This window comes from Sitophilus oryzae, unplaced genomic scaffold (assembly GCF_002938485.1).
Source record: "Sitophilus oryzae breed Bouriz unplaced genomic scaffold, Soryzae_2.0 scaffold_1297_pilon_pilon, whole genome shotgun sequence".
Lineage (NCBI taxonomy): Eukaryota > Metazoa > Arthropoda > Insecta > Coleoptera > Curculionidae > Sitophilus > Sitophilus oryzae.
In genome coordinates, this window is record NW_022145945.1 from 10,569,413 (window position 1) to 10,583,376 (window position 13,964).

At 31.2% G+C, this 13,964-nt stretch overlaps 1 protein-coding gene across 1 annotated transcript in view; it reads left to right on the forward strand.

Annotated features, from left to right (window-relative positions):
* Positions 1–13,964, forward strand: part of LOC115874754 (chromosome-associated kinesin KIF4-like) — a 65,214-nt gene that overhangs the window by 21,565 nt on the left and 29,685 nt on the right. Inside the window, exons 3-4 of the mRNA XM_030890032.1 lie at positions 9,753–9,842; positions 11,614–11,831. Coding sequence (XP_030745892.1) covers positions 9,753–9,842; positions 11,614–11,831 — 308 coding nt within the window. The remainder of the gene's footprint in view (positions 1–9,752; positions 9,843–11,613; positions 11,832–13,964) is intronic.

A 13,964-nucleotide genomic window follows, 5' to 3' on the forward strand; every position in this document is an offset into this window, starting at 1 on the left:
AAAGTTGATCTATCAGTTGATCATTTCCGATGAAACAGGAAGTGACCGATTCTAATTGAATAGTCAATCAATCCATACTAAAATATCAAATTTCTCTTTTTATCTGAAAAAAATAAATAGAAAAACTTTTGAGAAAATACACTCTATACAAAACCCCAATTGTAGAATAAGTAATAAATAACATAAACTAAACTCAGTAAAGACAAACAAATCTACAAATATTTAAAGAAAATTCAAATAATGCTTCAATTGAAACGTCAAATAGAACTTTCAAGGACCTATGATGTCGATTCCATTATACTCCCTTTTTTATATTCTAAAAAAGGTCCGAGTTAATAAAAAGACAAATGGGGTTATTATTTCTCTGAATGAAAAATACTTTTTTTTGGTCCTCCTATATCTTTTCTATGCAACGAGCTTCAGTAATATTCATTTCCTTCAGATGACAGAAGAAATCGTTAACATTTCTCAAAGAAAAAGAGACTAAAAAGGCAAAAAGGATTACACCGAACTTCTTGTAATTAGGAATTGGCAAATGTTCAAAAATAAGTTCCGTTGAAACCAACCCAAGGAATGTTGTTTTCGTAGACTTGAATATTTATTTTTTAGTCTTTTTCGAAGCTTAAACTTTCTTTTTGATGTCTGAAATTTATCCGTGATTAAATAGACGAGTCAAAATAAAATAGAATAAAAATGTTCTTTTAAAATATTAGCATAATCTTCATTCTTCAAAAAAAAATATTTGCATTAGGATAAAATTGTACGTTCTAGCCTGTGTTCTAGCGATAAGTTTTAGAAATATGTACTTCAATAATCTTTAATCTTTAATAAATTAGATTTAATTTTAATACGAGTGAAAATACAGGGTGGGTCAAATTGGACGCTTTTAGGGAAACACCCTTTTCTATAGGAAAATAGGTAAAAACTAATATCGGTGTCTGGAGCTCAATTTTCATCAAAAACATAATGGTGAAAACCGCACATCGATACAGATATCGATGTGCAAAAAAGTTAAGCAAAAAAGTTACAGCGATTAACTCCCAGTTAAAAAAAGTTACAGCGCATTTTTAAAAAATCGCTGTAACTTTCTTGCTATGGAAAATTTTTGAAAATTGGAATTTAATGGTTTAAGTATAATTTTTGTTAAAGTAATAATTTAATAATTATCAACAGAAAATTCGATTTTTTGTATGGAACACTCTGTATATTTTTTATTTACTAAAAACAACTTAAAATTACCTTTCCAAAAATATAGCACACTTGATATTTTTCTCAAATCCCCTGCGAAATACAGAGATTTTAAAGTTTTCCACTTCGAACTAGTAGACTTTGGGCGGCTCGGCCCTAAAACAGAAAACAAATGGTATTGACAGTTGTCAAATTGTGATTTTAGCATAAATACAATGAGTTTTAGTTTAAACAATGAAATAAATTTAAAATGAAATTTGCAAATTACGAAAAATGGGATATGATAATTTGTTATATAATACAAGTCGGGGAGAATGCAGAGACAGCAAGCAATTTGTATTACGACCAATATTCAGAGAGAACGCAACCTTTTAAGAACATTTTCGGTAGAGTGCAGGTAAGTACCGTATGATCGAATAAAAACGTCAGCGATGGCTATGAAATGACGATCGATGACATTTCCCATATAATTTTACATATAAAATGACAGAGATCTTCAATCATACGGTATTTCCTAGCGACTAGGGTTTTGTTGTCCTCATGTATAGGAGTTATACAGGAGGATAACAAAACTCTAGTGCAGTAGTGGAGCGGAGAAATCAAGGAAGATTTGGATTAAATGTGTGGGCTGGTGTGTGTGTTTTTAGGGGAGGATCATTGGCCCATTGATTTATGATGGCACTCAGAGATATTGGCAATTTTTAAGGCAACAAATAGAACCCCTTATTGTTGATCTTCCCTTAATGGAACTCAGAGACATATTTTTTCAACAAGACCGGGCACCGCCTCACAACGCTGAAATTATCAGCAATTTTTTAACAGCCAACTTCGGGAATAATTGGATAGCTAACCAAGCTGCTGTTCCAACTGCTGGTCGGCGAGATCGCCGGACTTAACACGCATGGATTTTTATCTCTGGGGAAAATTAAAGGAAATTATTTTTAAATCACCCGTATACTCCCAATAAGAATTAGAACTAGCGGTTATGCGAGGGTTTGCATCTCTCACCCCTATTGAGTTAATGAATTCCGCCAGAAATGTCCAGAAACGGTGCCGTCTGTGCATCAGAGAAGACGGTCGACATTTCGAACACCTCTTGTAGAAAAATTACTTATTATTATTCTGGTTTGTTATTTTTATTTTATTTTATATATCACTTTAGTTTAAATGTGTTTTTGTTGTTAAATATAGTTTAATTTGTTATAAAATTGACCACATTTTATTGTATGTATTTGTTTTTTTTTAATTACTGATTACAGCTACCGGTAAGCATTTGATTTTTGCATTATATTGTAGCGCCGCGCCGTCCAAAGCCTACTTATTCCAAGTGGGCGAACTTTTAAAAATCTCTATTTCAAAGAGAACTCAACTAGCAAATCTCCCCCAAAAATATTGAAAAATTTTCAACATTTTTGTGTTTTTACGAAACAAACCTTATAGACATTTTCCTGGGTCGAACCTTAAAAATATTTGCACTCATTTAAGACTCACCCTGTAGGTATATTATCATCCGTTGTACCTGTTCATGAATTTTCTCGGTAAAATTAGATCAAACGCATATTCAGTTAAACCAGCTGAGTTATTGCTTGAAATCTCTTTAATTTTAATACGCCATTTAACAGACTATAGCCATATGTCAGGGATCATAGGCTTCAGCCGTCAGTAGTAGATAACGAAAAAAATGGCAAAGGCTTTTCCAGAATTTTCAAAGGAACATTATTTCTGACTCCATTAATACGATAAACATGTTTGACAGTTAATAATAAGTTGATATTTGTTCATACATAGTGCATCATGATAGTGCATTCTGACATAATCAATTTCTAGAATGTTTAAATTTTTTTGTAGAATATTTAATTACTATCTAAGAAAGGGTAACTAAAATTCCTAAAAAAAAGCTCCATTAACATAAAAAGTCAAATCTGTACAGGGGGTTCCATTTTTGTATGTTTTATAGGGCTTCTCGTTTATGAGTAGAGATCCAAAGATACGGTTTTTACATCACTGTGCTATTTTTTATGAAGCTAAAGATTTAAACACAGCTTTGTCCTAGTCCTTTTGTCCCTGAAATACCGGGCGAATTTGCAAATTTTGCATATTTCGAGTCGAAATGTGATAACTCAGGCCCATAGAGTTTTCACGTAGAATCCAATGGCGTTACTAGTTTTTGGTTGGAACGTCATTTTTAAAATATGAATCAAACTTATGTTTTTTCCAATGATTAAAAAAATTAAATAATTTTTTATATAGTATATTTTCTAAAAATATACTATTAATAATAATTATTCCAATATATTATATTATATTATACAGGGTGTCCTAGAAATAAGTGCAAGTATTTTAACTGATAGTATAGTTCCCCATAAACAGGCCTATGAGGTTTTTCGCGAGAAAAAATTTTGAAATATCGAAATTTTTGAAAAATTTTTGGATTTTTTTAGTTTTTAGTTAAAAACGTAATTTCTTGATAATATGGCAACATAGTAGGTATTAGTTTAAATTTACAAAAAGAAAATCCAGAAAAGATCCAGTGCTAGTGGTTCTCAAAATTTTAGCAAAAAATCATTTTTTTATTTTTCAAAGTAAAATAACTCCGTTATTTTGGACTTATTTGCAAAACGATAAAGAGAAAATATGTTTCTTTTGTCGATATCTACCACCCCTTAAAATACTTGCACTTATTTCTGGGACATCCTGTATATAAAGTACTACAAAAAAAAACGTGTTTGGAATTATTTTGAAAATTAATTGTTTTAGTTTATTTGGATTTACTTTTCGTACCTACAATAAATTAATAAATAATACACTTAGGTAATAAGTAAATCCGCAATCGGTAGTACAAGAAAATTTATATTGACATTAAAAAATAGGTACTTAAATTAAATTACGGCCGTCTTAACTCGATGGTAATTGGTAATTATTTTGGTTTAAATCATTTTGCCGACTTAACTCGCAGATCATTATGATTTAAATACAAAATTTAGATTTAAGTCATAAAACGACTTATAAATTACATTGATTTAAGTCTTTACGAAAATGACTTGACTTGAAAGAAAATGGTGTAAAAGTCAAAAGTTAAGATTTAAATCATTTAAACTTTATGCTAAAATTGACTTAAGATTAAAATCATGTGATTTTAGGAACGACTTAAGACTTACATTTAAGTCTTTTTGATAACATGACTCATGATTTTTTAACTTGTTGCAGCTGTGCTTTCAATCATGTTGATGCACTTGTGCAATAACTCGACACATAATTTTATACAGAGAATTTCATATTTTGGTTACTAGCGTGGAATGGCCAAAATATTAAATTCAAATAACCAAAATATGGACGTCAAATAAATTAGTTTGTTTTGATTATCTAATTTAAACCGGCCGCCTATGTTAAAAAGTTAAATAATGAATTTTTTTACCTTGTATTTGAAAATAAGTGTAGAGTATGTTATACAGGGTTGTTCACGACATACGACACGGAGTGTTGTAGCTAAATGATTAGATTTTTACAAATTGTAAGTTTTGGGTTCGTTGAAGGACTATTAGAGCTACAATTTAAAAAGGTTTTTACAAGATACAGAGTGTCCCAAATTGAAAAAATATCAAAGTTGTATTTTTTTTAAATGAAACACCCTGTATATTATTACATTTTAGTTTCTACAATTAAAATATTTACGGAAGTCTATTTATTGACGTTGTGTTGCAATAACAAAATAATACTATTCATACAGAGTGTCCAAAAATCTATTTAAAATTATTTCTAAGCTTTATTCTCCAAGGGTATCAAAGTTTTTAATACTAAATATTTACGGAAGTCTATTTATTGATCAGTTATTGTGTTGCAATAACAAAATAATACTACCTCATACAGAGTGTCCAAAAATTTATTTAAAATTATTTCTAGCTTTAAACGGCAATAACTTGTTTAATTTAAATGGAACGCCCTGTACATTTTAGGAGAATCAGATGCACAATTTAATTGTCTATCAAATTATATACCACTTTTACCTATTCCTTCAAGTTTTCGTAGAAAATGTATTTTCTTATAATTTAGACCTCATTTATCAATATACCCATGGAATATTGACATTTTAGATTGTTTTAAAGCAACAAATAATAAATAATATTATCGTTTTTAGCAAAATGATAATATTACTAGCCTATTTGTAAGCAAAAAGAAAACTATTTAAATCTTTATAAAAGAGTATACCATTAATTAAATATACCACCATTATTTCCGCCCAAATTCTAATTAATTACATACTTAATTATGCTCGTTAATAAATTATTCTAAATAAATGTTGATTTGAATTACAAATCAACATAATAAGTTATAAAAATGAATATCTCTGTTGTTCTAAATAAGCATTTGTCAAAAATGAAATATCATTTTTAATGTGTTACTTTTTACCACACTGTATAATACACATACAAAATTCAGTTTTTAGTATTTGGAGCAATTATTATTAATCAACGCAAACAGTCAATTAATGTAGTTTGAGTACTGGAATCATATTAATTGGTCCTCTTTAACAAATATTTAAACAATTTTTTTTATTTCTTGTTGAAATAAATTTCTTTATGAAATAAACAAGCTATATCGACAATATTAGTATCTGTACTCTTTAAAAATTTGGTACATCTTTAAAAATAATCTAAAATGTCAGTATTCGATGGGTATATTGATAAATGAATTTTAAATTATAAGAAAATGCATTTTCTACGGAAACTTGAAGAGATAGGTAAAAAATGGTGTAATACAATTTAATAGACAATTAAATTATGCATCTGACTCTCATAAAATATACAGGGTGTTCCATTTAAATTAAACAAGTTATTGCCGTTTAAAGCTAGTCATTATTTAAAATAAAATTTTAGACACTCTGTATAAGATAGTATAATTTTTATTATTGCAACACAATAACTGATCAATAAATAAACTTCAGTAAATATTTAGTATTAAACATTTTCATACCCTTGGAGAAATGAAACCTTAAAATTTTGACTATAATTTCACAAAATTGAAAATATTTCAAAAATAGTAAGATTAAAGTGCGGTAAACCTTAATCAAATTTACCTTTATTTTAATCGTAGAAACTAAAAATGTAATAATATACAGGGTGTTCCATTTAAAAAAATACAATTTTGATATTTTTTATTTATTTGGGACACTCTGTATCTTGTAAAAATATTTTTAAATTGTAGCTCTAATAGTCCTTCAACGAACCCAAAACTTACAATTTGTAAAAATCTAATCATTTAGCTACAACACTCCGTGTCGTATGTCGTGAACAACCCTGTATAACATACTCTACACTTATTTTCAAATACAAGGTAAAAAAATTCATTATTTAACTTTTTAACATAGGCGGCCGGTTTAAATTAGATAATCAAAACAAACTAATTTATTTGACGTCCATATTTTGGTTATTTGAATTTAATATTTTGGCCATTCCACGCTAGTAACCAAAATATGAAATTCTCTGTATAAAATTATGTGTCGAGTTATTGCACAAGTGCATCAACATGATTGAAAGCACAGCTGCAACAAGTTAAAAAATCATGAGTCATGTTATCAAAAAGACTTAAATGTAAGTCTTAAGTCGTTCCTAAAATCACATGATTTTAATCTTAAGTCAATTTTAGCATAAAGTTTAAATGATTTAAATTTGGCCGGGCCTCCATGCTGCCACCACCTCCACACAAGGCCATTCAACCTTTTCCAATATGGCGGAGATAGAAGTGCTTTATTTGGCGCGTATTTGAAAATCTGTTTTATTTCCAAATAGACATTTTTCACACAAATGTCGGGTTAGATTACGTAATATTTCACTAATTTTTTAATATACAGGGAGTCTAAAGTTCTCCACATAAGTATGGAATTTTTTGTATTATTACTCTTATGAAAACATCAGTTAGGTACTTTTTATAAAAAGGTCTCCTTTCTCAGAAAATAGGTAGTGTTAAAATATTCAAACTTGAGGTAGCATATATAGGGGGTGTTCAAAATCATCGGAAAAAGAAATAACCAGAAATAATTATAATAACCTAAATATTCAATTGCAAACACTTACCTACCATAGTTTAGAATTTACGGAACGTTTGATAAATATATACTATTATGGACAGTATAGGAAGTTACTTGTCTTAGTAAAAGCCTTGGTAAATGCTCTTGGAATTATAAACTACACTGGCTTGGGTCAAAAAATATGGAATATTTTTTCTGTTTTGCAGCATTACACAAATGGGAATAAATTTAAACTATAATAGGTGAGGATAAATAAAAAAATATAATATGTGTTTCAAAATTTTATATAGAAAAAACAACTAAATGCCTTTTTGGGGGTTCGTAAGTAAAACTTACGCTTAGCTTAGTTTTCTTTATTCTTTCTCTTTACATGGGGCCGTCTTTGTGGTAATGACGTCTTTGTGGTAAAGACGTTATTCCTTTTTTTTGCATAGTTCTTCAATAAAATATTGGATATTCTAAACAAGATGAATTTAATAATAAATTCTGACGTATGTGGGGGGCAATTGTGATCTAAAAAAAGACTTACATCCAGGCCATTTATATTTTCAAATGTCAATGTTGTCAATATCTTTCTGTGATATTTTTGATGTAAAAAGCTTGATTCTTCTTCCAATACTTTACTTATAGTGAGGTAAGTGTAAGCAGTAGCCATAACTAAATCATCACTAGGGTAACAGAGGCTTTGGCCTTTGGCCTTTTTGAGGCATATTTAATGCACTTCTTACCCGAGAACTACTAGTAGGAGTGAAATTATCTCTTTTAATAGCTGTCAACCATTTTTTACGAAGCTCGACATTTTTGGGGAATATAAAAGCAGAAACCCCTCTATAATTCCCGTGACAATTTGGAACGGAGCATGTAAAAGGCATGCTACAATAAAATGTTAATACCTACCCTTTAATACCTATCTTTTGATTATTGTAATTAACCATTATAAAGTACGATGCAGACTGGCGGCGAAGGCTTTTTACTCATTTAGGTGTAATATCTTGATAAATACTTCTAGTTCTTACCTTAAAATAATTAATAATAGACGAGTACGACAAGCACAAAAGTTTGAAGTTCCCTATGTGGAATGTCTGGTTTGGATTTTTATTACACTGTTATCACAATTTTCTGATCACACCATGCCCTGAACACTAAGAACTAAACAAACGTGTTGCAGAAGCACAACAAACTAGAAATAATTAATTATTTCTGGTATGCAATCGGAACGAGAAACCACTACCGGCTTTTCAGGTTAAAGGTAAACGATTTAATAATGCGCTGCCTTCGCCGCCATATTTGCCTTGCCCATATCATGTTGATTGGACTTGAGTTGAGGTGGTGCTGGTCAAATCAAATCGCAATGTTGCCAGTTATTGGCTGGCGCACGAGCACGGTTCTGCAATGTGATTGGGCGTATTTTTCATACGTCATTGGCACTTAAAAATTATTTCAAATTAAAGCAATTTTGAGGGCCTATAAAAAATTGCTCAATGTCATGGAACTATTTCTTTTTTGGATAAATATACTGAAAATAGTCTTCTATTTCAGATTTTGGCCTTGAATTGGATATTTTATTTTTTGTGAAACAGTCCATTGTAGCTCTAATAGTCCTTCAACGACCCCAAAACTTACAATTTGTAAAAATCTAATCGTTTAGCTAGAATACTCCGTGTCGTATGTGGTGAACAACCCTGTATTTTTAGAAAACACATACAAGGCAAATAAAGTAAAAATATAATATACAGGGTATCCCATTTAAAAAAAAACATAAGTTTGGGTCACATTTTAAGAATGACATCAATAGGTCAAATAAAAGTAGGTCAAAACAAGCGGAGAATACGTTTTTAAGAGATGAAAGTAGGTAAAGACAAATGAAAGTACGTCAAGACAAAGCCGAGATGAGACAAAGTTAAGCGAGGAAACACGACCTTGATCTACTTCGAACTGTTTTCCGCATAGTGTAGAGGGTGTATAAAATTATAGTAACATGGACACACCAAGTATCCAGGGGCGGATACAGGAATTTATTTTAGGGGGGGGCAAATAAAAAGTCATGTAGAATATGCTATTTTGGGCGCCATTTTTAACCCAAAAGCTTAATATTTAACCCATTTTAGAGATTTTAGGGGGGGGGCGGGCCCCATGGCCCCCCCTCTGTATCCGCCACTGCAAGTATCTATTCGTGCGAACCTTTTTTTTAAATGTAGAAAATTTTGTTATTTTGGTTCATCCTATACATATGTACAATCATATACTTTTTATATGCAAATGCTGAACATAAAAGTTTTAAGGATGTAAAAATCCTCCATACCTAATACCTATATCTTAAAAGCAAATACCCCTTTTCGCATCACTTATTAATTTGCACACTGTATATTACTTATAAGAAATATACAAAAATATTCAGCAATAAATAAGTTGATATGTAATATGATAAATAAGTTATAAATAAATATATAAGTTGATAAAAAATAAATAAGTTGATATGTTTATTATGTTATTCTTCTATATTTCATTATTTATTATCGTTATTGTTCAATTTTTTTAGGTTCCAGAACAAAATTCAGGTGACAGTAGAGAAAGAGTTAGAAGATTTGCATTTGACTATTGTTTTCCAGAAGACACCACTCAAGACCAGGTAAGCGTAGATAAAATACATAAACCAAAACACACCGACCACAAACAAAGACCACTATGTAGCCGTTTTTTTCGATCATTCGACCACGCCATTTAATTTTTTTAAACTGTTATATTCAAATTTTTCTTAACAGATAATAATCATGTCACAATAAACAAACTCAAAAACAAAACCACATAGATTCCATCTATACTCTCTGCCTGTCCCGAGATTTGCGTCTAGGGAGAACTAGGGAGTTCACCTATCGAAAAAAGATGAATTAGAATAAGTATACAAGTTAACTAAAAAACATGACATTAATGTAATTTTGGGCGACATGGACGCAAAAGTTGGAGAAGGAGCAATAAATAACATTGTTGGAAAATACGGGCTAGAAGTGAGAAACGAGCGTGGAGAAAGATTGATAGAATTTTGTCAAGACCGCAACATGACAGTTACATATATACTATTTAAGTTGCCTAAAAGATTATATATCTGAAGATCCCCTCAAGACAATGGCAGCAGAATAGTCCGGAACCAAATATATATTTCATTTTAATAAACCAGCGATTTAAATAATCAGCGCAAAGGCGTTTCCAGGCGCCGCGGATATCAACTCAGATTATAATCCTGTTGTTGCAAATATAAGACCAGAACTGAAACTCATTAGAAAAAAACATTCATTTAAAAAAATGCAAGTTGTTGAAAATAAAGAGGTAAAGAACAGAGTAACCCAAGAACTTGATGATGATTTTAAAGAAATGAGAAACAGCGAAGCAGCAGAATAAACTACCTGGAACGCATTGAAAACACTCTTAGTTAAAGCCACACAAAAACATTTAACTGGTCCAAAAACAAAGAAGAAACAATGTATGACGGACAAATTCTCCAACTAATGAACAGGCGCAGAGAACACAAAAGTGGAGATGCTATAGCATATCAACTTTGCAGTAAGGAAATTAATAAAGCACTAATATCAGCTAAAGAACAGTGAATTACGGAGAAGTGCATGGAATTAGAGGAGTTACAGAAGAAACACGACCCATTTACATTACACAAAAGAATAAAAGAATTAACAGGATCAGCACAACCTTTTTGCCCTGCGTTCAATCACACAAGAATAAATACAAGTATGGGAACAACACAAGAAAGAACTTTTTAATGACTATAGAAAAGAACCAACAGTAATACCAACGGTTGATCAAAGACCAGAAATTCTCAATAGTGAAGTATTGAAGTATTGCAGGACTTTTAAGTAAGCAACTTAAAAACAACAAAAACCCAGGCCCTGATAATATATTATTACAGAAATACTTCCAGAACAACACAAGAAAGAACTTTTTAATGACTATAGAAAAGAACCAACAGTAATACCAACGGTTGATCAAAGACCAGAAATTCTCAATAGTGAAGTATTGAAGTATTGCAGGACTTTTAAGTAAGCAACTTAAAAACAACAAAAACCCAGGCCCTGATAATATATTATTCCAGAAATACTTAAATTGATATCAGAAGAGAACGTAGATATACTGACTAGGCTTTTTAACAAGATCTATGATAGGGGAAAAACCTGATGACTGGCTCCACTCAACTTTCAAACATCTTGTAAAATCTTGTGTCAATATCAGTCTGGAATTTTCCGTTGAAAGACCTATATGTAATAAAAACGCGAATATTTGCAAACCAGTTATACATTTTAAAATACTTTTTATTTATTATTATTTTATTTCTGTCAAATGTTTGAATCATTTCTCTATACCTACTACACGAAAAAAAAATCACATTTTTTTAGGTTTTTGAAACTATTGAATCTGTTATTGGCAAATCACTAAGAAGTCGACACCACTCTTGCGTACTGGCTTATGGTCAAACGTCATCTGGCAAAACACATACCATGATGGGACTTCCCCAAGACCCCGGCCTAACACCGAGACTATGCAGGAAGATATTCAAATATTTCGAAGATGGAGCTTTGAACAATGCGGCGGACAAATTGAAAGTTACAGTTAGGTAATTACACTAATCATATCGAGTTTTTAGGTATATATAATTGATATTTGGGTATGTCATGTACAGGATGGGCCAAATTGGACACTTTTAAATGGCGACACCCTTTTCTATAGGGGATAGATGAAAACTCATATCGGTGTCTCCAGCTTAATTGTTATCAGAAACATGATGGTAAAAACCGCACATCGATATCTGTTACCGTTTCGGAGTTACGGGGTGTTTTTTAAAAATATGCATTTTTAACAAATCGCTGTAACTTTTCTTACGGAAAATTTTGTATTTATATGAAAACATTTCCAAAGCACCCATTATAAAACAATAAACGTTTCATTTCTGACTAATATCTCTCATGACGGATGATAATATGATGATAATCCAGAATCACTCTCAAATTATGAAGTATAATTGGTTGCAAAAGTTAAAAGTTTGTTAACTTTTTCTACTAACTGAAAATTACTACCACTAATTTTGACGTTCTGAATGCTTACATTGAAATTAGAAGAACAAACGTCTACGCTAATTGAAACCACTAATTTCGAGGTTCTGAATGAAGCTTAAAAGGAAGCAATGCCGATTCAATATACCTATATTGAAAAATACAATTTTTTATTGTTTCTCTCTTTAAAGTTTCATTTGCATTAAACTACTTGAAAAAAATATTTATTTAAATTTTGATATAGAAAGTGCCTCTAGTAAAAATCTTCTAAAAATGTCTTGGTCTTGAACATAGTCTTACTCAAGACCAAGACTGGATCCTGCAAAACCAAGACCAAGAAAATCTTGGTCTTGTATTTGCTCATCACTATTGACAAATATTTCCAGGAACGGTAATAATACTTATTCGGTAATAATAAATATTTCAGTCAAAATATACAAACAGAAGGTAACAGAATACAGCCTAGTAAATCAAATTTGCCTAACCGACAATAGATGCTTGATGTTTCAGGAGATACATTGTTAGTCCCGTTGTTACTCCCGTTGTTAGAAGCAAGAAATAAAAAAAAGCAATAATACAAGAATAAAAAAAATGTGCATGCATTATGTGTGCATATTTGAAATAATAATAATTGTGAACCTTCTTACTAACAGCTATTAAATGAAGGAATTGAAGAACATGTTTGAAAAAGTGTAGTTTGAAATGTTGAAAAAGTAATAAATTAAAAATTAAAAAATGATTTGTTTCACTTTGACAAAATTTGTATTAAAATGTCGGGCCGTCTGTCAGTCTGCGGGGACTCCATTCGGGTACCTACCACTACCTCGTGCCAAGTCTAGTTCCAATCGACATTATTAGATTAATTTAGAAAAATCCTGATCATTACATCCATTTAGAGGCATCGGTTCAAAAGGTCGGGAGTGTCATCAGCGGAATTTTCTTCAATTTGAAATCCATAGCCCCACCCTGATGACGATGTAAACGAAACGTTATATCCAACTTTGAAGGGTGGGACCGTGTGCACCGTCGCTCATATAGCCTACCTACAAACCTAACAATACAAATTTGGTAGCGATCGGACGACATCAGATTTTACGTCAAAACTAACGTCTGATTTTAAAACATCTAATTTTAAATTTTACTTCTAAAACTAACGTTTCTTACGTCAAAACTAACTGTCACAAGTGACTTCTGTCGTACACGGTCAAGTTGGCCTTGGTCCAATCTATTTGTTCATAGGGGTTTCATAGTGCTATCTCAACTGTCCCAACTAGCATTTATAGTGGCAGATACGTAACTGCTACTATCAAAGCCACTACAAAGTGGGCGGTGACCATCGGCGGCTACGTCGTATATTCGTAGCTGATAAGTAACTGCGACCAAAATGGGGAAAGATTTTGAGTAGCCGGGTAGTGTCTTGGGTAGTTTTTGCCACTAAAAGAGTGATTAGTACTATGATGTGTTACTATAAAGTAGCCTACTGGTGAATGCGATTTATCTGTTACGAAGCTGCCTAGTCGCGAGTTCGTGGCAGTCAAGTGTTATCCATGTGGAACTTTCGTTAAACTCTTAAACTTTATTCGCAGCGACCTCTTCATGCAATTTCACATTTCATAAAAATAAATGTCATGAAGGAAAATAATTATGGAAGCCATTATTATTTTTTCGTTATTTACCGTGCGATTTTAACGCCTTTT